Below are 25,125 nucleotides of genomic sequence, written 5' to 3' on the forward strand. Positions count from 1 at the left end.
TCTAGAATTGGAGAGACGAAGGGGAGTCTACTGTGATTTTTCTGGATAAGATGGCATATGAGCTCTGGATTTGGATATAGATTAAGTAGTGTATTCTATATTTGTAGCTAGTCTGACGTTTTGTACGCTCAAACGATTTTGTTGTCTGGTGTTATAATCGTGCAGCATCATCATTATAATTTTTCCTCTATGCCAGTGGCATTTTTTACCATAATAAAGTCAACGTGAGTACAAATGATTTTAAGGGAACGAGGTCCAAACCCATACAAATTAAAGTTTTGTGGATGTGCCGGGCTCCTGCACCGAAGTCCGAGACGCTAACCACTAGGCTAGCAACACACCCAAGTCATTTATTCATCAAAAAATGAAAGTGTAGAGTTACTAGCGTTAGTTTAAAATATACGGGTGGTCATTATTTGTTTATAGTATGGCACAGACTGTATAATTTCGTGCCTCCCGTGCTGGCGCGTTGTGGGAAAAACAGGAACCATCTTCATTTTGTTTGGACAAACTGTGTTTGTGTGACAGTAATGGCGGAGCGGAACACTTTGATCAGCTGTGATTGTGATGTGAATGTGATACTCTGGGGCAAGCGTTCTGCTTCATTATTTTTTTGTTTTTAAGATTCAGATTCAGTTATTTAATATTTATAGCTCTAAGATATCGCCATTGTAAAATGCGTGATTTCATACGATGGTTTTTTACTAATAGTTAAACCAATTTTGGATATTGTTAGTGCAAGTGCATACTAAGTTCAACAATCATAACCTCTAATAGGGCCAATCCTAGGTGAGATAGAATAGGCCTAGGCCTACCTAAGTAGCTTACATTTTACTGTATGATTTAATTGATGATACCCAAAATGTTTACAATTAAGTGATTCCACATTCTTCTCCAACCCACATTAACAATGGCTCAGTATTTCTTTCCATTATTAACTTATGTATGATAGGGCTTAAACTTAACTTGTTGATGATTTATACAGGTCTAAATTCTGTCTTGTACCAAGCAATCTAATGTTAATAAGTTTAATATCAATCATTAGGGTTTTTATGAGTAACTGAGAAAAAAACATCGTTTTTTATATAGTTAAAAAAAACTATTCTTCGTGTACAAATTTGCTTTAAAAGAAACTCATGCATAACTTAGAGTAGCAAAAGATGTAAGGCTACTAGGGGCCTAGCATGGCTAAGAATGAAAGACTGAACCAATCAGCAAACTTGTTTGGATGTTACCACTATGTAGACTACGTAATTCGGTTCATATGTAGATCAAAGACCGAATTATAAGTAGGCTCAGACCCACATAAGCAAATGAATTGGGTTACAAAGTAAAACTTAAACTTTGGTTGATGTTTGTGTAAACTAACTTGAGAAAGTAAAGACCACACTTAGAAAAGGCCTAGGGCAAACTATCATTGTTAATTTGGTAATTAATGCTAAATAATTATTCCAGCCTGAAAGTTTACTATGAACATAGGAAGATAAAATTAGGCCTAATCTCTTTATTAAGTAAAAAAATCCTCTCGATCATGACAAGAGCCCATATGAAGTGTTCGTTCACCAACAAAACTTTTAGTGTCAAATGACACCATTTTGGGGCAAAAAGGATAGGCTTAACAATTCCGCAGAGAACCCGCGATATGTTTTCGTTTTAAATATTGATAGAAGTTAGCCATTAGTTAGGCCCATAGTTCATTTCAATACAATTTTCCCCAATGTAATCATCAAACCAAAGTTTTGATCTGTTAGGCTAGGCCTAATTTTTTTATTGGTAGGCTATTTAAAAAATATAAAAACATCATGAATATATATTGATATTTAATCCGATAATATATCACATGTTCTCTGTAACTGGCAAAAGTAATGTTTAAGCTCTAAATTAACTTAAGCTTCCATCCTACAACATTTTTCGGTAGACTTCCGTATCTGTTGTCAAAAACAACCGAATGAAAATATCGATTGTTTCATGTTTGGTTAGTCAGGTAACGATATATCGAATACTTGATATATCGATCGATATTTTCATTCGGTTGTTTTTTACAACAGATGGTACAAAAGACCACCCAAATTTTTTCATGAAATTCTTGTGAATAAAATTGTATATACTTAGGCTAGCTTATATTTTAATTGTTTCATTTCATTATTTTCCTGAAGGCTAGGCCTAAGTTATATTAAACTTAGTTTGACTAGGCTAGTTCTGATTACTAGCTTAGAGTAGTTATAAAACAGATAAGGTTATCAATGAATAAATGAAGGCTGATCAAATTCATAGATTGTTATTAAATGTGACCACACTTTCACTTGGTTAATTTATTCTAAGTCCCATTTAAAATTTTTTAACTTAACTTAAAACCCTTCATTAAATAAACTTGAAGATAGGATATTAAAATTTATATTTTACATCCTAAAATTAAACTTAGACACCTAGTTTTTGATAGGTATATTTTTTAATTTCTGACAATTATGCACAAAACTCAACTGCCTGAAATGACTGTTATAAATTTATGGAGAAAGAATATTGAAATAATAAAGCTGTAGGCCTATTATTAGCTTTAATATTTTTTTTCATTAGTGAGGTAGTGCTTTTTAGTGATTTATCTGATATCTTAATAGCCAATGGCCACGGTTAAAGAGTGAATATTAGTGTTTAATTGTTTGTGTCAAATGGAAAATCAAAAGTAAAAAATTAACTTAAAGCTGTTCTTATTTTCAAGTCAAGCTTTAATAGCATTTGGTTTAAGATAATTTCTTAAAAGACCAAAATATTTTAGGCGTGTTGTTTTGTAACCTATTGTTGTTTTAGTGATGCACTAGTACTATGACTTAAGTGACCGAAGATAATTGGGATGTATGATTAGTCGGTATTTGACTTGATTATCTCTAGAGTGGACATGGAAGAGATAGATTAGAAGTGGCGTACCGTACTCGTCTGGTGATGATCAGTGTGGTTGTGTTCTCGGACTGAGGTGTTTCACGTTGTCTGACACTTTTGTCTGTGCCGTACCCTAGGTGGGTTCAGTGATTATGTCTACTACTCGTATCAGAAAAGTGTCCCGGTCCAGGAAAATTTCCAGGGTGAGTAAAGTTGTTTTAAAAATTGGGTTGGATAAATTTTTTCAGGCTGTTTGTGTGATCTATTTATGGTGTAAAGTTGTGTGATTTTTAAAAGCACGTCTTAGAATTTATAAGTAGGTATAAAAGATGATGTTGGTTTGTATATATATTTGGCAGTGATAAACCTACACCGCTAGACCGATGGGCACAAAACTTGGTGTAGAATTTCAAGGAGTAGGTTTTTACACCGGTACCCATGTCAGGGATTTTGAAATAATTATGGTTAGATTTGTTTACTTACAAAATATATAAAGAAATAAAATTTGAAACAGGTGATGTAAATAAATGGTATGTTTCATTTGACTAAATATTGTATTTGTTTATATGAAGATTTGTTTCTTGGTGCCATGTGGTTATTGAATTAGACTTTTGAATATTCTAAATTCAATACACTATCCCCCATAAATGCTGGTAATAAGTAAAAAGATCTTCGTTTAAATGATCAATAAATACGATTGAGCTTTGCTTTTGTTTCCTGGCAGGCATAAGTGTGTTGTAACTCTCTTATAGGCCTAGTATATTTGGTTTACAGATGTAAGGGTTTATAAAATTTTATGAGCTCACGATCCAGCATGATCGGACCATGGGAACGGAGTTTTATGGGATAAAAATTGACTTCGCATTTTTTGACTCTTAAAGAAAAATTTCCCAATTTTTCTTTAGAGACCTTTTTAGAGAGATTAATAAAACAAATAATTAAGTACCGGTATATCAAAGTTTTTTTGTACGGTTGTAGGGGAAACGGATAAAATTAAACACTTGTAAATTGAAAATTCCCATTTTATTTTTATGGAGAATATTGTAAACAACTGTTGTAATTTGCTCGTTTTTGGATATATTTTAATCAAACTTCGCAAATTTATTTACCGTAGCCTATCTTATAGCCTACTAAGCTTTTATTATTTTACTAAAAAACACACTTTATTAGTTTCCTTGTAGCAGAAAACCTAGGTACTTGTTAAACCTAATGTTATTTAAATTTAATCGAAAATCAATTCAGACAAATGGAAATTTGCTTAGTCCGCAGGTTTGCTGTGGCGGGAGTGTTCTAATTCTATTTTGTATTCCATTTCGAGTAATTCAAGAGTCTTATTAGGCTAGCCTATGTTCAATTTATATCCACAGAAAATTATCAATCACAGACCAAACACAAATTTTAAATGTATTACCGTATCCTAAAAATGTGTAGGAAAATTGTACAGAAATTATTGTAAATTAATTGTACCGTACTACAGAAAAAACAACACTACTTACTTTATACCATTGGTTTGACAGAAAATAAGCTATAACAGAAAAATTAGTCCCCTACAGGTAGGCTAAGTAAGTAGGTAAGTACGGGTAGGCTAAGAGAGTTGCTAGAAGAATTACATGCTGATCAACCACCTTCTCATGTTCAACACTTTGAATAGCATCCAACATACTTCTCAGGTTTAAATTAAAAACTAAATTAACAATGGTGTTGGACAGTAGAAAATTCTGGTAAACCTTATTGAAGATAGACATTTGTTAAGTAACAATGTTTGAACTTCAGGAGCAGTTTGAAGTGATGATAGTGTGAATCAGTATTCAACAGCTGTAGTAGGTAGCAAGGCACTCAGCTCACCTTACTTACATGTAAACCACATCCATTATTCAGACACCAGGCCTGATTGACATTGGCAACTGAGACTGCATTCTTCTATTCTCGTTTGTCTTGATATGTCCACGTTCTTTGTCAATTAAAGTCCATTCATTCACATACAATTTTACTGCAATACAAATTGTGACGTTAAATTATGTTGACCTAACTGGTAAAAAACATTTTAAAATATTTTTCAGAAAAAAAAAAATGAAAAATAAAATCAATAATGGTACCTACTTTAACACTTGGATATTTGTCTTCGTTATCTTTGTCCGAGATTTTGGATATAACTTGATTAATCGATTGATTTAGAAAACAGAGTATTATGTTTTTAAATTTTATTAGAACTTTGTGAGTACAAGCTCATTCTAACATACGGTTTTGAGAATATTAGGCTACAATTATCCTGGTTTATTTTTTGAGCTTTAGTGAAAAAACTTTGAGCTTTAATGAAAAAACTATGTATGGATCAGAGATGATGTCAATCAGTAGGCCTATAGGCCTAATGGTATCAACAAACCATAATGGTTAGGTCGACAAATCCTTTTATGAAGATTCAAGAACAAAACTTTTGCAAAATGTCATAAAGCAGGGTTGTCAGCCGTCCGATTCTGCCGGGACAGTCCCGATTTCGGTTCCTTATGCCCATAGCCTATGTCAATCCGGGGGGAGTGGGCCATGTCCAGATTTTTCCCTAACCTTAAGGTGGCAACCCTGCAATAAAGGTGGAACTTAAGTCAAGCTTTGTAAAACTTTAAAAATAACAAATGTTTTTTGTCAACTTGTTAAAATTAAAAAATATGTAACAAAAGATAGCCTATTGCTCTTTGGCTGTTTTTTTGGCTATTTAATTGAATAACTAATTGTAAGTGAAAAAGAAAAACCACAATTTACTTAGAAACAGTTGAAATATAATATAGTTATATATTTTGAAGTGTTAGGATATTAAAACAATAGTTATTTGTGTAACTAGTGAGCAAAGTGGCACTTTGCTGCACACAAGAGCAATGCGGCGAGTGCGGAATGATCTCGAGTACAGCAAAGGCCTTTTGCACTCGTGTTACACATTATATTTTTCCTACTGTCACCATAAAGCATATAAATAATTAGTCTTTCAAACACTATAAAACACGTTTTTAGGTTCAGCTGGCAACACAAATAGGTGCCCTAGAGAAAGTAGTCTCCGGTCCGTATCACTCCGCTATTTTTTCCTGGGCAAGCAATGTGCTCCGCGCGACTTGAGAAAATAGTTCCGTATATTTTTGTAATTTGCAGAGGCATTTTGTAATAAACCGTACGACAAAGTATAAATATGCAGCAATTAGCAGCTTTCTGTACTATAAACAGTACAAGGAAGCCAACTTTGTCGGGTGACTGTAGACTGTAGGAAAAAAGAATTTACCTCATACAGAGCTCAAACAACAATTGTCTTAGGGATAAGGAGAGGAGGTTTGTGCTTGGTGTGGTAGCAGTATATAGGACTTTGGTACAATCCGGCGCCTGACTCGGATTGTCAATAAGTTACTGTACATTTATGCCGGCTCGCAACATATCATTCCACCTGCAATGGTAACAAATAAGAGATAGGCATTAATGTATCCTTTGCATTCTGCCAACTATTAAGACCTTTTATCCTTTTGAGAATCAGTTGTTTTGTTTTTGTGTTTTTTAAATTTTAGCAAATGTAGTTACAATTATATTTATACAGTAATAAAAATGGTAGCTTATGTTAACAGAAAAATGTAAAGTTCTTTGTTTCCCTTTTTAGCTTACCTGCTATAAATAATCAGTACAATAATCAGTAAACAAGTTTTTTTGTAATTTTTATTTGTTTGGACAGTGTTGATCTTAAATTGCCAAAGATTTTAAATGCAAAAACATAATAACTTAACTATTTCTGAAATGAAAACAAGAACAGAGTAAAAAAGTATAAATTACGATGAGATTATTTTGTTCGCCTTCCTTTGTCTGTTTTCTGTTACAATCTAATAAATTGTAACTACATAGGCTAAGTTGTTACACCAAAGGAAGGAGCTCCCCACCAATTCTCCCAGGTAAGGGGGAATTGGTGGGGGCACTTCACTCATGTGTGAAATGAGGTACGGTATGTTAACATTCACTTTGAGAAAGGTCCTTATCAAATTGAGTGTGAACAAGTTAACAAAATAGTAAATTTACTCAGAAACTATTTACGTAGGTAATGGATATTTTTATGGCCTTCAAGATGATTTTAATCAGTACAGTACTTGGAAAATGAAAATAAAAGTTTTACTAATTAATTGTTAAAAGTTAATAAACAGGGATGTTAAACCTTCTAGGGGTTCTCTTTTCATGCTGCAATCTTTTTAAAACTGGCAGATGTAATTTTCAAAATATCTTATGATACAGAGATAATTTATATTTAAGTACAAAAAATTAGCGGGAGTTACAGTGACATAAAATTCTAGACGTATAAATAAATAGATATAAATTTTAAACAGCTAAATGTTTATATTTTTTTGTTACTATGTAGCGAGTTTGCTATTTGACTGTGAAACATGTGGCTCTAATTATTAGTATCCAAGACCTTGACTTCATTCTTAGTCACTTTCCATTCATGGTTCAACCAGCTGCTAGTACAGTGGCTGGGAAGCAGTGACTTGCTTGAGTCATTTATAAGATTACAGGATTTGAATAGTTAACAAGTGTTTTGGGTTTAGTCTGTTTGTTGTATTTATTCAGTAAAACTATTATTACTACTCAGTTAAATTATTTGTTTGTTTAAATAGAAGAAATTTGGTGTACCAGCAAGGGCGTACCCAGGATCCAAACTAGGGGGGTGGGGGCGAGAGCGTACTTGAACCACCGGGGGGCCTGGAGGGTGGGGTCAGGGGGTTCTCCCCCAGGAAAGTTTAAAAAAAACAATATGCTGAAACTAGCGTATTTTACGCTATTTTGAGACATTAATATAACAAACCTAGCTCGATAATCCAGTGTTTAAGTCTTAGTTTATGAAGTGGCTTTATGTCCGTCAATGGGGTCAGGTCAGGTTGCTTAGCTGTACAATAAACATTTAACTGTATTTTTGTGTCCATGCCAACTTTTCACATCCATTTATAACACCCGAAATGTGTGTTAAACTGTTTTGAAGAATGCCTGGTAACTTATGCCGTAGATCAATTTTGTTCGTTACATTATTGTTGAAGGCAAATGAAAACAAAATAATGCAACAAAAATATGTTTATATTGATTCATTATACTACTCAAAGTTGTTAGTTTATACATATTGCAAGAAATTGGTCTGTATTACTAATGTAGGAATTTTTATTTTATTGAAGAAAATGAAAAATTGATAACATGTGTCAAAAAATGTCATGAAAAATCAGTCTATCTTACTCCTTTTCTCGTTCTAATAACATTTTTCTTGGATCTCAATTTTTTATACCTTATCCTGGCTTCTAGGGGGGGGGGGGGGCAGGTGCCCCCCTGCACCCATGTGGTACACCCATGTGTACCAGCATCTATGCAATCCAAAATGATCCAATTGGTCAGCTAGTTTCAACTTCCACAAATAGTCATTCTCAGACACAATTCAAGATGGTTGTGTTGCTAGCCTAGTGTAAAAGCACCCCTGAAAGAAAGGAGGAAAGATTCTTCCTCAGAAAATATGATGTTTTTAAAGCCGTTTGTTGACTTTCTAAAGCTATTTTAAACATCTGAAACTGTGTTCAAATCCTCCGCTACGTTTTTAGGACATACTGTATTTTTTAATTGATTTTTACAGGGTCCGATGGGGGGGGGGGGGCTTTAGTCCCTGTAGCCCCCACCCTTTGGAACCGCCACTGATTACTTTTCAAAATAAGCAAAATAGCATAGGTAAAATCAGTTGATAGAACTCCTTGTACCTTTTCTCTGTGACATTTGAAAATTTCATCGAAATTATCTTTTTTTTTATAGGTATAAAATGAAAATTTGATTCTAGTATTTGACACAAAGGCAATATAATTATATCAAGAAGTGCTGTGGCGCAGTTGGAAGGTGGCGATTTTAATATAGCTTCTACTAAGTGTCAGTAGTGATATGTGATAAGATAGGGTGGTTGTGTTAGTATGATGGGTGCCTACAGCCTACACAGCCGAGATAGACCAAGGGCCCGTAGCTTGGACGAAGGGATACAGTACTACCTGCTTATTGGATCGGTAATTTATATTTTTATTTAAAAATACAAGGGCTGTAAAATGTTCGGGTAGAAGAATATCATTGTTAGTTCTTAAGAGTGACTCTCTCTGAGTAAATCCGGCGTTACGGAGATCAGTTATTCATTGTTTATTTAATGGTGGCTCTAGGTAAATCCGGTGTTTAATGAGTCGGGGATAAGTTTATAATTAAGATTGTTTGACTATAAATCAACTGCTTTGCATTTTTTTAGAACGTTTTTAAATATTGGTGGAAAGTAAACACAAGAGTTTTATTTTCTTTTAGAAAGAAGGATTGTTATGCGTACAGATTGTCTCATTGTTGGCTGGTAAAGACTAGTTTTGCATCACTATAATTTCTACTTTTGTGTGATTGTATGAATATATTTATTAATATTGAAAAAATATAAAGTTTTGTTGAAATATTTGTACACGCTAAATTAAGATTAAAACCACAATCAAAAGATAATGAAAATAAATAATTTTTGTCAAGAAAATAAATTATGTTATCTGGATTGTGGAATTTTTCCCACACTGAATATTGTCACTTTCTTTTTTGACTCACATTTCATTTATCTAGTTCAGATTTTCTTCCTATAAAAAAAATGTTTAAGGCAAATATTCATCTTTAGATACCGGTACACATAGATCTCAATCTGCATATTCCCTCTGTATTCACTTACATTTGGCGGGTCATACAGTGTTGTAACTCTATAAATACAATATTTGTTTTCATGTAAAAAAATCATTTAAGGTGATTATGCCTATTTATATTTATTGCACTATGTACAATATGTACAATTGGTAGGGGAAATGTACTATAGGCTAGCAACACAACCATCTTGAATTGTGCCTGAGGATGACTATTTGTGGAAGTTGATCATTTTGGATTGCATAGTATACATTATATACATAATATACATTATGGAGTGGAGTCAGTCAGTTTGCTGAACATGACAGTTTCATTTGCTACCATGGCATTGGCTACAGCTGGCCCATGTATGTTGGATGTTCACTTCAGTATCCAAATGTAAAAGGTTATTTGTGTCATGCTGTATACAGTTTATCACATCATTGACCTTCCAAGCTTTGTTTATACTTTTTCATTGATCTTCGCAGCTTCCAGTGTTTGTGGACTAGGCCTACTGTTAGTTTTAACTCCATCTTATTTGTTTTGTAGAAGATGTAGAACACTTTCAGCGTTTTATATTACTTCATCTATGGTTTAAGGTATTTGAACAGTTAAATACATGTAATATAAGTGTACATGTTTGATTTGAAGTGGATTAGTAGTGCCATTGACTATTGGATAAATAGGTAGACATCCCATCTTTGAAGTGGTTCTGCTGTCGCCAATTTTTGTTTAAAAAAGAACATTGTTGTAAGAAAACATAACCTCTCTTAGAAGTTATGAGTAGTGAGTGATTGTTCGGTGGAAATATATTTCGGATTTGTACATTTTTATTTTTTTAATTGTTAGGTTAATTTAGTGTATTATGGCGAAAAATTCCGTACTTCACTCGTCCAAAATGTGTTTACCTTACTCGGATGGTAATCCCGCACTCGACGACTCGTCCGGTAAAAACATATTTTTTTGGACTGGTATCGTAATATACTATTTCAATACTAATCCTAATGTGTCAGTAAGAAAGCTACAAACATCATATCACTCCAGTCTACACTCCTCTTTCCCTCATATTTTTTTGGGTTAGTATAATATTAGTATTATAATAATATAATAATAATTGATACGCACCTAATTGGCAGACAGTGGTGTACAGTGTTTTATGAGTTATGACACATAATGGTGACATCATCTATTCTAATTCATAATTTAAATTACAGTTTTTAACCTAAGCAATAACGCATTTACCGTCTTGTCAAACAAAAATCTTGCAAATACAAGTAACTTGCAATCGTTATGGTATTTCCTCAGTTTAGCAACTTGTTCACTATATCCTCCCCCCCACAAAGCTAAGAGTTTACAAATATTTATAATTTTGTTCACAATATTGATTATTTCGTTGCATAACAACATTGTGGCAGTATTGAGATATTTGCATGCCGTTATCAGCTTGTGTTGTGATAGCGATCGCTAACGTGATACTAGATTGTGCTACTGACTCCTTATCAGTTTCATCTACTGATTAGATACGTCCTTGGTCCAGGATTTTGACGTGAGATTCGTCACTTGTTACGTTGCATGTCGCAGCATCACCGGTTGCGTCAAGGATTTATTGCAGCTTTTAGTTTCACAATCGCTAGGCCTACTCTATAGGACTCGCCATTCTTGACCCTAGTGACCTGTATCCGTAGTCAACTGTAGTAGTGAGGAACAGTGACTTGTCTCGGTTGCATGTTAACTGACTAACGAGTCATTACTGATGACAAACATAACAAGGACAATGGAACTCCAAACATGGTTTGCAACAATTTTTGCATCACTACTTCAATTGTTAGGAAAAGATAAACCATCCATTATCTAGGTGACCGGCGCGGCGCTTTGTTTACTGATAAGTTATATTAGGTTTATTTCTAATATCATTAACCATATTACATTTTCAGAGGGGCTTTTTAGAATGTTAGTTCATCGTCCTAGAAATAAGAAATAATGTAATTTATTTTAAATCGTTAAAAACAATATTGTGAACTTCCCACCCTAGATTAAATGAACTTCCCACGCTAGATTGAATGAATTTTAGAAAATACTAGCTGAACCCGGCAGACGTTGTCTTGCCTTTGACTATTTATAATCCCGCGGGCTTTGCCCCGTTTAACTTCTTAATTTTCAAGATGATCTCGTTCGCATGGCTCAATCACGTCCTGGTTGAAGTTCGTTCGCTACGCTCACTCACCTTTAGGTTGGAGCTCGTTCGCTGCGCTCACTTGCCTTCAGTTAGCTCGTTCGCTACGCTAACTCGCCTCCAGGTTGAAGTTCGTTCGCTACGCTCACTCACCTTTTGGTTGCAAATTAGCTGTTGTCAAAAATGTAAAAGAAATAATAGTGCTGCACCCTGTTGGTAATCCTTGTAACTTTAATGCTATTGAACATCATAGAACAGAGCCAACTTGTTTAATTGAAACAGCTGTTAAGATTCATTAATTCCATTTCTCATAAGGTTAACATGGGAAACTCCAGAGCCACTGGGGCGGAGCCGATTGGACGGATCACGAAATTGATGGTGGTATAAACCTATTCCATGACATTCTACACGTATGTACCAAGTTTCGTGGCGCGGTGTCTGAGTTTATCACTGCCAAACAAACAAATATATATACAAACATCCTCTTTTATACTTTTAGATTACAAGTTTACGACTGAAATATATGTTTCCCGGTTTTAAGGTGATTCTTTACTTGAAATCTCCATTATGACTGAAATCTCAACATTGTCAACCCATGAAAAACATTTGCAATTAGAATAGAAAAGGATAAATTACTTGTGTCCGCCAATTAATCACGTTATACTCCTTTAGGCCTATAGGAAATGCATTTCGGCGATTAAATCACCACCATCAGTCCTTTTTATAAGTTCTTGATCTTACCCATTACAGGTGCGTCTTGAAGTTTGAGTTAACCTTTTTTGATAGTCTATTATCTGTCTTAAACACCAAACAAAAATGAAATTGAAGTGTTAAGATTAGTCGTTAATCTGTTCTGCAATTATTTTCATCAAATAGTACCAGGAGAATTAAACATAAAATTTATTAGATAAGCTATTTAGCTAAATTAAAGATGTTTATTATGTACGTTAATCAATGTGAACAAATTTTAGATGATAGAAAGAAAACATTTTAAATTTTAATACACCTTCATAAATAAATATAAATATTACCTGTATCAGCTGTTTTATTAACTACATCTACAAAAAAGAAACTATGCTCTGTGGAAATTGACGACTGGATCGGTACAGTCGTCTCGGAATCTTTTTGAGGGGGTGCGCGCACTATGGATCGGGCGTTCAGGCGCAGAGGCTATGTACTGTATTGGCTATGAGGACGGAAAAGTTACTAGGCCTACTCTTTGTTTTGTTTGTAATGAAATAATTATGCGTACTAGGCCTATTTGTTCTTGTATTTAAGTTGAGGAAATAACTTTGAATACTATAGCACACATAATTTTCTTTAAAGTATTTTATATTATAAATACCCCGCCGCAGCAAACATGCAGATTAAGCGAATTTCCATTTGCCTAATTTGAATTTCAATTAAGTCTATTTCAATGACATTGTAGATCTTTTCATATTTTTCAACTAGCACTAATCAGCGTACTCACATCCATCCTTGTTGCGTTTAGGATTTCAACTGAACACGAGCACAACAGAAAACTGAGAGCAGACTGCGTAGAACCGTAGAACGCTGAAAATGCCGAACCGACCGTCCCGAACGTCCGAAGCCCGCGCGCACTGGATCGGTCGGACGTCGGACGGATCCGCCGTCACGGAATCGTCCTGGAGTTCGTAGCTCCAGACTTTCTATCGGACATCCCGAAGGTGCGGAACGCCGTTGACAGACGTGACGATGCAGTGGGTGCATGCTCATTGAATTCAATGTTTTTAACTTTTGGAAAATCCCGTACCAACCGTACCGTACCGAACTAGTGGTCGCGCAGCTTTACTTTAAAGGACTGTATGGCGGAAACTGGATTTTTCCCAGCCTTGTGACCAACTCCAATCGATTTCTCGTTGCCAAATACTGTACCCCATATTATACAAAAAAGTTTGTCCACAAGCGCTTGTTTTAGATTAAACTTACAAGGTTTATTTCACAATCACATTATGCTATTGATATTATTTCGCTAAATTCCTTCACAACGCACATTAAGAACTCATTTACTGTGAACCGTGATTTATATTGTTGGTTAAACCAGAACAATGTTTAAACAGTTTGATTTCGTTAAAACGTGTTTAAGTCAGTTCGAGCCATGTATTTAGCTTTGCAATTACAACTGCTGTAGCCAATTGAAGACTGGTTGACAGTGCGGGAAACGGTAAAACAGTGATGTAATAGACGCCAGTTGAAGGTCAGTCAGCTGGTAGTCACGTGGGCTCGGCTCCAGCTGATCTGGTCACGTGATTTCACCTTCAGCTGATTGTTGTTATCAGCAAAGCAAAGTATGTATAATCGGACATTCTATAGAGAGACTAGACAATCTACCAGCCAAGGTTTTCTCGCCTCGCTCCAATGTGCGGCGGGCCTTAACCAGTCATCAATCTTTATTTTGAGCCTCAGTGTAGTATGCAAATTAACTTGCGTTATCCTTGTTTCTAATGTGCTATCATTGTGTTTTAGGTAAGTCATAGAGAACCTCATTCTCGTTGCGGGTTGTGGTAAACAATCGACTTTATTATTAGCCAACGCTGACTTATCGTAATCTACTATGGCAAAGGACGACTTTTTGGTACAATTGAAAATGTGCAATCATTGTTATAGGCTGTTAGCAAAACGATTCTTTAAAACTTTGATTTGTTGTTTTTACACATTTCCAGAGAATAAAGCTAGATACACCGATACTCTTTATTCTGTGATTTACATATTCTCAAATCACCTGGTTTACAGTGATTAGTAGGCCTAATTATTTAACGTTTCAACCCATTGTGGTCACTGAGGTATTGCAGTTCAGTTTAAGTATTTTGTAAAATGTTTGCAGATATTTTTATAATAGAATTTAAATTATTTCATAAAATGCGTCAAAATGTCTTTCAAAGTAAGCCCAATCACTACTGATTATTATGTAAACTCGTAATGTAGTTTGAGTATTGCTTTGTAATTATGTACAGTATTCACAAATAATTACATAATGTTAATTTATACATCTTCAACTATCGGTTCGGAATAATGTATAATATATGCCACTCATTATTGCACTATATAATCTTCTTTACTGTATATCAAACTGTAAATTATTCGTTTTGAAAAGTAATTACGATAGTATTAAAAAATAATATTCAATCTATGTTCACCAATACAGCATCATAGGTAATATCATATTTCCAGTATTTATATTCTATCGTGTTTACATCGATGGAGTATATCTAAATTTGGTTTCTAGTAACTAGACAGACTTGACGTCAAACTATATCTGTAGTCCAAGCGGGTGTTTAATATCGAGATAAAGAACAGACAAATTACTGTTGGTGCTACTATTGACCGGTCTGGCCAAGATACGTGTTTCCTAGATTAGTTAGGCATATCCCGAGTTTAAATATTTGAAAATCTTTTGATTTGTTATTCATATATGCACAGTTTTAGATACATTACGAATACTGCATTAACGTTCTTAGATGCTTTAATTTAGTCACGCAAATACGTAAGTATAACAACATTAATAATGGTCGTTTAGCAAATACACATTTTAACGCGTGTTTTTATCATGTTATGAATACAACAGGGTGGCTAGTGACCTGGAAAACCTGGAAAACCTGGAAATGTCAGGGAATATTAAATATCTGGAAAAGTCATGGAATTTTGTCATAAGTCAGGGAAAATTTTAAAATGTTTAAAATAATATTATAATAATTGTTAGGTAAGGTCGATCTGGTGAGAGTACGTAGGCTATGCCGTGTGGGTAAAAATTAAAAAAAATGTCTGTACAAATAAATTTTGTGTTTTTGTACAAATTAAATTTTGTTATAAACTGCGTATCATCTTATCAAACTCAGTTTAATTTTATTAAGGCAAGTTGCAAAGTTTGAATATAAGCTAGCCTGTATCTATAGATTTTATGTATTTTTTCATGTAAACAAACATAAGCTATCTGTCAGATAAAGATTAGTTAGTCCTTTTGAAGAATTAGTTAGTATTAAAATTGTAATTTTGAATTTGTCGATCAGGGAAAGTTTAAAATAATCATGGAATTGTCAGGGAAAAGTCAGGGAATTTTTCAATGTGGTTTCACTAGCCACCCTGTACAACTAACTGCTCCATTATTTTATCAAGAGTATTGTTATTGCCAATCAAGACAAGGACCCTACTGGGTGCATTCCGAAATATGAATGCTGGATGGATACAGAATGAAGTCAGATGCCTTGTTGTGAAGCTTAGTTACTAAGATAAGCTATTTCTTTAGTCGAGGCCGTCTATTAAAAGCCAAATTTCAAGAACATCTGGGTCCAGTGTGGAACCGTCTAAAAGCTACTGACTTTTCGCAAGATTGAATCGTCGTATACTATAACCACAGCATTAAAATAATGTGATATATCGCTAGATAAATGAACGGTATCACGTTCCTTATACCAAGAAAAGGTTAATTTCCCAAAACTAAAAATGTTAGAATAAAAATAATGTATTTCACATAAAACACAGTAACACAAACTTTAAATGACATTTCGTTTGCTGTGAGTGCTTATAATGGAAGGTGATGCACCTGTAAGCCTGGTGGTGGAGTATATACTTGTTTAATCATATTGATGCATGGTTGCGTGCATGGTGCATTGCATAATTATGATACATCGACAAAGAAGTAGGCGCGTGTGCAGCATTGCCAACCGTCTTTCATGAAACTACCATCAATCCTCGCCTAAATTACCATCTAAAACACCTCAAATACTAACACTTTTTGGTATTCAAACCTCCACCGAAGGCTTAGTAAGTGTCTGACAAAATATATCACAAAGTAAATTATATATCTTAATGATAGACAATAGTGAATGTTATCACAGTTAAAGGAAGCTGAAACAAACTCACCTTAATGTAGGCCTATACAAATAAACAACATATTCATTCTAGAAAGTAAGAAACCCCACTTTATTCTCGCAAAAATTATACAAACATGTCTTTATTTTTTATAAAAACATTGTTGTAAATCAGATTCAAAGAACAATTTGTAAAACTTGAACCTAAATGGTTATTTTAATTACCCTCTATGATGCCTGTAATTGACATGAATGACACGTTGAATGAATAGTGAAAACGCACAATCCTTAACCTAAAAAAAGGTATAGAGTCCAGTTTTGTTGACACAAATTATAATATTCCCTTATCTACAAATAAAAAAACATATTTTTATTTTAAAGAGTGATAATATTTTTACTAATGTTATTTTCGCATTTTATTCAAAATACTTGATTTTACTAGCGAATTGAGTAATTACCCTGAAGAACTAATATACACTCAAAAAGAGTGACTACCCTCACATTTGTCAACGCATAATCATAGACCAATCTGTCGGTGCATACTGTATGCAGTTTGCCGTTGTATGCAGTAAGCAGTACGCTGGATTTCAGCCAAGCGTAGGCGTAGTTGCTCCATCTCTCAGCCGACTGTGCAGTGTGCAGTGTACAACGACTTGCACTTGCACATTTATTGCATCTGGCACGTAGTTGCGAAGAGGTCTGTGCCAATGGCATGGATTACAGTAATATATTTAATGCCAGCTGGCTATAATTCATTTGTTATTGTTTTGAAATTGTTACTATAAAAATACAAAAACTGTGAACAAAACTCTCAACTTATTTCAGTTTTATCTAACTTTTAATCTTATAAAACTAACTAACTTTAAACTTGAACAACTAACTATTTGACATGGTAGCAGAGCTGCAACGATCCACACGTAACTGATCTTTATTTCACTTATTTGTACTGTCTAACTTCAACTGCACTTTGAACATGACGACTCGACTGTGGAAGAAGGCTGCCACTCTCACGGCACGTGTGAAGTCTACCCTTGCAGAGGCGACTACACTGCTTAACGCCGAGGACCCTTCGAGGAACGCGCTACTAGCGACGCTGGGAACTCTGCAAGGCTATTCAGCTCGCCTAGAAGCCTTGATGGAACAGATTGACCTAGACACAGCCAACGGGTCGGCAACTGTGGAGGGTACCGACGACGCCGAGGACCTTTTTGGTATCGTACTTGACAGTGAGCAAGTAATATCAACCTTGAAGGTAAGACTAGAAGCATTCAACACGAAAGCTATCAATGATCATGCCAATAATTCAAATGGTCTTTCGTCCGAGCGAATGTTGGAAAATCCACACAGTTTAGTACAACTGCCCAAACTAATCCTTCCCATGTTTGAAGGTAACATTCTTAAATGGCAAGAGTTCTGGGACTCGTACAACTCTGCCATTCACAGTCAGCAATATTTAACTAAAGTAGATAAATTCAATTACCTTAACTCCCTTTTGCATGGAGAGGCCAAACTATGCATTGCTGGTCTACAATTAACTGCTGACAATTATGACGTTGCCATTTCTTTACTCCAAGAAAGATTTTCTAACAAACAACTCATAATCAATTCGCATTACAAAGCCTTGATGGACTTAAGTCCATTAAAATCAAACGACACTGGAAAACTTAGGAACTTATTCGATGTTATTGACAAACACATCAGGTGTCTACAAAACTTAGGCGAAGATACCAACTCAAATTTCTTTTTTTCTCTGATTATGAGGAAACTTCCTCTGGATATAGTTATAAAAGTAGAAGAAAACAACGTAGATAATACTCTTGATGCCACTAAATTATGTAGTATAGTAAGAAATATAATCGTAGCTAGAGAAAAGTCACAACTGTTATTAGGTTTAGGATCAACAAAAACTTCCATCCCACCATCAGAAAACGGAAACTACTTTCGTATCTCAGAAAAAGATAATTTTTCAACTACACAGGCCCTTCCATCGACCGAAAACAGAACTGCAACCTGTATTTTCTGCAAAGACGCCCACTGGAACGACCAATGCCAGAAGTATAAAACTGTAGAAGAAAGAAAAAGTAAGGTTAAAGGTCTCTGTTTTATTTGCCTGAAGAGTGGCCACAACTTAAAAGATTGTAAGGTAAGCAAACCTTGTGTATATTGTAAACAGAGGACAAACCATCATAGGAGTCTCTGTCCCAAACGATTCCTTCAAAACACTAAAAGTACTGAATCCTCTTCTGCTAACTCTATTTTTTCTAAAGAAACTTCCCTGATTTCGGCAAACGAAAATGCAATTTTACAAACTGCAAAAGTATATGTTGTGAATGATGACTTGTCCGAACCTGCTCGAGTTCTGTTTGACACTGGAAGTCAGAGGTCGTATATTTCAAAGGATCTTGCTAAAAAACTTAAACTTGAGTGCAATAATACACAATCTTTATCAGTTTTTTCCTTTGGTAATACAGAAGCTAAGACCATTGAAACCCAAACTGTTACTGCCGGTATTAAACTACTTGATGGTAACTTACTTAAGGTTAACTGTAATGTCGTACCAAAAATTACCGGAAAACTTCATGCTTGCACTACAATTGATGTCAGTAAAATCAAGAAACTCTACCCCTCATTGAACTTTGCCAAAAACCAGAATGAAGATTCTGAAGTCGATCTTTTAATTGGGAATGATTATTACCTAGATATTATGACATATGAAAGAATAGAGTTAAAGTCTGGTCTTTATCTGATCGGTTCCAAAGTTGGTTGGATTGTAAGCGGTAGACAAGCATTAAGTGAGAAAACGGACATTCATCATCACCTTGGATATTCATCCTCCTTTCACACTATAATTCAACCCACTAACCATTTTGAAATGAAGAAGAACTTTGAAACGCCTGACTCTCAGACAGTAAAGGGTTTGAATGTAAGGAACTTGCGGAGCATAGAGAATTTAGAAATCCACGACTATCCCTATCAGAATGATGACGCCATAGCTTTGTGTGGATTTAATGATAAGGTAAAAATGGAAAATGTTAGGCCTAAAATGAAATGTCCAGAGTGGAAATGTAACCCTGCAGAGCCGACTGAGGAGAATGGAACTGAAGAAATAGGTATTCTAACTGATGCCTCCATAAACAAGATCGTAGGAACCCCATTTGAAAAAGACTTTGGAATAAACTACTTACAATCGGAAACTGTTCTCGTGAAGTCTGAGGCAGTTATAAACTCAAGACCACTTGTTGACACATCCTTCAGTGAATCATGTGTAACAGACGACATGATTACTACAAGCCACTTTTTTGATTTCGACAAAAAAGGTGGAGCCTTAAAGAAGATGATTGCAGAGAAAAGACCTTACACTACTTTTAAAAGTGAGAGTTCACCTATGAAAGGACCTTGGGACGTTTGGAAGAAAATCCCACCTTGTGGGAGATGGAAGAAGCGAAAGATGGTAGAACTTCACTCAAGTCGAGACGGAAAAATAAGAAGTGCTACAGTGATTCTCAGCTCGAAAAAGAAAGTTGTACGTCCCTTAAATCTCTTATATCCACTAGAATTGAAGAATTATTAGTGTTTGTCCTTCGCCCGGAGTGTGCCAATGGCATGGATTACAGTAATATATTTAATGCCAGCTGGCTATAATTCATTTGTTATTGTTTTGAAATTGTTACTATAAAAATACAAAAACTGTGAACAAAACTCTCAACTTATTTCAGTTTTATCTAACTTTTAATCTTATAAAACTAACTAACTTTAAACTTGAACAACTAACTATTTGACAAGGTCTGCGAAGCATCCACTTGTGACAAGTAATACACACATCTTTTTGAGGTTATCTATTTAGTGAATGGCACGAGTTACTAGCAATATGTAATTTATCTGAGTTTGAAAGTGTCCTGTGTATATTTTATCTAAAGGAAAAACTTAAATGATTTGCTGAAACATCGGTCTTGGCGTTGCACTGATTGTTATTGGATAAACAACTCTAATAGGTATTTTGATGAAAACCCCCGCATTGTAAATAAAAGGTCTGAGACTTGTAAATTGTTTTCAAACGATGTTAGTGAAAACAATACTACAATTCTATACTGCAAAAGGCCCCTCAAAGGTTTACATTTTGATCGTTATTTCTTGAGTAGGTTAAACGTAATTCTAATATAGTTTCTTCCTCAGTACCTATCTGTCCTGTGTAAACGTACACAAAAAAATACAAAAAAAATTGATAAATAATGTACATTTTCTTTAAATTTTTGTAATAAAAAGAGCGCTGACTTAAACCTGCCACAAAAGAGCCAAGTGTGTTAAGACGGGCGCTGCGTTTATCATCAGACCTTCACACAGTCTTTACGACTTGGCTCAAACACAGACGATGAAATGATTTATAACTGATCAGAGTCAACACTGTGAGTGCGGGTTTATGGCTAATAACAGAGGTGTTTACAACACGTATCTGCATTACGTACAAAACTGCTGTGCTGCGTCCATCTTCGCTCCGTTGAACCACACCATTCATGCTTGCCTTGTTCAGAAGGTCGCCAGTTCGATGTTGAGTAAGTCAGTAAACGTTTGGTGGTTTCAAAGTTTATACAGTTGTCCTTGACCCTGGGCTTGCAATAAATGCTCATGGTTAAAAAGGAAGTTGATCAGAACTACAATTACATCTATTCAACTCTCTTCACTCATCTTCGTCCTATGATACCCACACTTGGTGTCGTACAAATAGAAAATAATATAATCTAAATATGTGATAGTAATAATGTGACATAGGGAGGGGTAACAATTCGAGATACTGAGGTGTTTGTATTTTGACAATGATGTAAGTTATGACCTTCATAATTCGACTTTTAATCTCTTTATGAGTGAAAAGATTTACATTTGCTTCCAAGAATAAGTCCCAAAAGGGGGCCTGTTAAATATTATTGTGCTTATCACATAATTTTTTAATGTTAAGATTAATGTGTGTGTTGGTTAAAAAAAGTTTGTTCGAAAGTGTATCCAGCTGTCATTAATCATTCTTTTTTGAGCCTTGCTAAAGAACAAGCTGATCTTGGTAGCAGGATGATCTAATCGATTTAATGCCCATCTTTCAATCATATTCTAACGCACATTGGTGTGTCTTCGTCTTATAACACGAATTTATCCAATATAATCTATCATGATGTCCTTATATAACATTTAGATAGGTAGCTGGGGTGAATAGTGATAGCCTGGTGGTCAGAGGGATGCCGGTTCGATCCTGAAGGAAGCTTGTCGATGGTTCGAAAGTGTACCCAGCTCTTCTTAACATCCTGGCAAAAGAACCTTCTATAATATCCGCCTTAAAACACGCAAAATGGTGCGGTGGTGTCGAATAACTCCAATTTAATCAATTCATTTGTAATTTATAAGGCAGTCTTGTTCTTACTGCATACTGTTATCGAGCTAGCACTTTGCTCGATTTCGAGGAACACTCTTTATTCGATGGTACAGTATAGCCGCGCCGACAGCACCTTTGACCTTACATATTGACATGGTATTGTGACAGATCTCAGTGTGTGTTTGTTATGTTTGTCGTTGTCGTTGTAGGCCTCTCGACTTGTCTACTTCAAATATTTGCCGCCCTCCGGGGAAATTCAGTGTTTTCATATGCCCAGCTTTACTGCCACGCCCGAGCTTGCAACTTGAATGGTTTTAAATCGTACAAGTGTTGTGTACATTTGTTTAGAAAACTATTTTGTCGTAATTTCAATTGTATCATAAAATTGTGTCGCTGATTCTTCTCAAGTATAAATTTGTGTGTGTGTTTAAATACCAGCAGCATTTTCAACGTTTTGAGTCAAGAAAACAGTTCAATACTCCTGGTTTTAATAAAATTGACCTAGGTCTTTTTTTTAGATAGCACCGCTGAACTTTAACCCGATGACGAATTGAATCTGATTCCAGAAGCGATTCCGCTTGGGACCGAATCACTAAACAAATCACTGAGATTTGAAGGCGAGATTAACCATTCTGGTAGTCATAGTCAGATGATTCTATGCCAAGTTTACGGTACCCTGACGATAAATGCATTCAAGGCATGAGTCCTAGACAAAATGACGCCTAGGTTAAAAATAAAATATTGTTGTTTTGACGTAGGCCTAATGTAATCATGTTAATACCACTTAACACCATGAGTAATATGACGGAGTTTTATAACAGATATGTAATTATAGTATAAACTAGTGGCCTGTAGGGGCCATAGCCCCTAATTTAGACTACAATAAAAAAAACCATATACAAAAAGACAAACATTCGAAATATGTTTTTAAAATTATCAGTGTTTTTTTCGTTTTATATCTTGGTTTTCCTTCCGTTGGACCGTTGGAGTCGTATATTATAAGTCGTATTTATAGTTGCTTCTGATGTGTCAATGAAATACAATTGTAAAATAATGAATAAATCAATAACACAACATATTTACAAATGGAAACGTGCACACGGTTTGGCCTGAGCCCGGAGAACGACGAATCATAGATGAAATCATACAGCCAAACATTGCACATCTTTTCTAGTTTAAAACTGATGATTTGTTTTGTAATCTTACGAATTCTGTTATAGTTTCCATTTTGAGAACCAAATGTAAAGGTTAAAATTAGGCTATTATTAATTATTATGAAGGCAACTCCCCATTTTGCGGTAGTAAGTCAGAAATATATGTATGCATTTGTCCCTGAATTTTAAGACAGTAAGGTCCATTTCCCGGAATCTCTTTTTGTGTAGTGGAAAGCGACGCAAAAGCCATTGCACTGTTGTATTGCCTTATGTTTTTTATGAAGTTCGAATCATGTAAAACCAGTTCTTTTAGTTCGTCATTTACTTGTGGTTGTGGCATGTCCATTGTGGCAACATGCGTTGAAATGTCCATTTGTGGCCTCTTCTGTGAAGTGAAATACGCCACAATGCATGCAAGTGCTTTAAGAGGACCTAGCCTAGATTGTGAAAAAACAACACTCAACTCATTTTCCAGCGTTCTTCTAAAGACAGGTTGTAAAATAGCGTCTGGATTACTTTCACAGTTAGGCCCTACATGACGTTCTCTGTTGCATTTCTTAAGACTGTTGAAATCCTGGACACTCTTCCACGTCTTGCAGGTCTTCCCCTACCCTGTCCAGTGACTTCGCTCATTATCAAAACGGAAAACAAAAAAATCAAACACAATTAATTTTTAAACATTATTTACCAACATTGACTTTCGGAATAAATGTAAACATTGCAAATAAATAAGTAACAGCTGATAGAATGCAGACGTTTTTCAGTCCCCATGCATTTCTTATGGTGGATATTTTACGTTATATCTAGTTTTCTGGTAACTTTATGGGAATTCTGCTATTTTTTCCGAGTCCCTGGGGTGAAGACCTTTAATTTAAGACCCCTCCCACTTTTCTGCGACTTACCAGACATCCACAATTTTCTGGTAAAAATTTTTTCTTACAGAATTATATATAAGGATATCGTAGATGTAATGAAAATATTGACAGTGTTGATGGTGGTGTTGACTGGCGAGGTTGGGCGGTCGCCACTTGGCATAGCTACTTGTGTGCTGCATAGTACAGCAACAGTGGACACTACCCACTCTTGTTGGGCTGGGCAGTAGATTGTTGACGAAACTCATCTCTTTGCTAAACAAATTTCGCGTCAAACTTTGTGTTTTAAGCCTTAATTACACGAAAATATGGTAACATTTTAACTTGTGTTTTTGTGGTAAAGTGTTCTGTCTCGTCTACTATAGCTTTTGTGTTTTATGTCGATAGAAGCATTGGTATTTTCTTTCTACCATGGATAGGTTTATATGTTTCGGTTGTAGACATATTGGACGCGTTCTGGGATCATTTATTGGTGCATCGGTGCTGATGATTGACCTACTCACGGGTACCGCCCCTGGACAAGAGTCTCGGGATCCCAGAACGGTTAGTCCCAGGTTTACCGTGCTCATGTGATTGTAATTTACACATCGACCTACTATTTACTTTATAATACTTAAACCGAACAAACCTACAACCACAGAATAAATTTAAATCATATATCAATTATTACGTAACATATTTCATACAATTGATAAACAATTGGACATTTATTCGATGTATCCGCCATCTTTCCATAGCTGCAGACGTTATCCAAGAAACTGACCAATCAGGGGCCGCTGGTGTATTACGCACCGTACTATTTCCCCGGTGCATGAATCTTGCCCCGGTGGAGGAAGAAAGAGGAAAAAGTCGTGGGGTAGCGGATTTCTACCCCCGGATATTTACCCCCATGAAAAAACGCCTACGTCATTTTGACGTCACGAGGGGCGGGGCTTATACACGTTCGAGAAACAGCCCGCGACTGGAAATCTACCCCCGGACATCTACCCCCAGACATCTACCCCCGGACATCTACCCCCAGACATCTACCCCCGGACATCTACCCCCGGACATTTACCCCCGGACATCTGCCCCCGGAAATTTACCCCCGGAAATCTACCCCCCGTGGTCAGCTCTGCCGTGTATCGGCCAATATTCATTATGTTGTATAATTGATTTTATAAATTGCTTTACCTTCTTATATCCAGTAGTAAACATG

The 25,125-nt window shown here is 35.4% G+C and overlaps 1 protein-coding gene across 4 annotated transcripts in view; it reads left to right on the plus strand.

Annotated features, from left to right (window-relative positions):
• LOC128991293 (monocarboxylate transporter 4) overlaps window positions 1-25,125 on the plus strand; it is an 86,327-nt gene that overhangs the window by 23,824 nt on the left and 37,378 nt on the right. Inside the window, exons 1-2 of one of the 4 annotated variants that reach the window (XM_054414066.1) lie at window positions 555-789; window positions 2,806-3,077. The exons of 2 other annotated variants lie outside the window; for them this stretch is intronic. In XM_054414066.1, coding sequence (XP_054270041.1) covers window positions 3,027-3,077 — 51 coding nt within the window. In that variant the 5' untranslated portion in view covers window positions 555-789; window positions 2,806-3,026. Of the gene's footprint in view, window positions 1-554; window positions 790-2,805; window positions 3,078-25,125 lie in introns of those variants that run through there. One more of the 4 variants, XM_054414067.1, reaches the window with a different exon arrangement.

The sequence above is a fragment of the Macrosteles quadrilineatus genome, unplaced genomic scaffold (assembly GCF_028750875.1).
Source record: "Macrosteles quadrilineatus isolate MER2022 unplaced genomic scaffold, UCM_ALF_1.0 Scaffold_4__1_contigs__length_99947679, whole genome shotgun sequence".
Classification (NCBI taxonomy): domain Eukaryota; kingdom Metazoa; phylum Arthropoda; class Insecta; order Hemiptera; family Cicadellidae; genus Macrosteles; species Macrosteles quadrilineatus.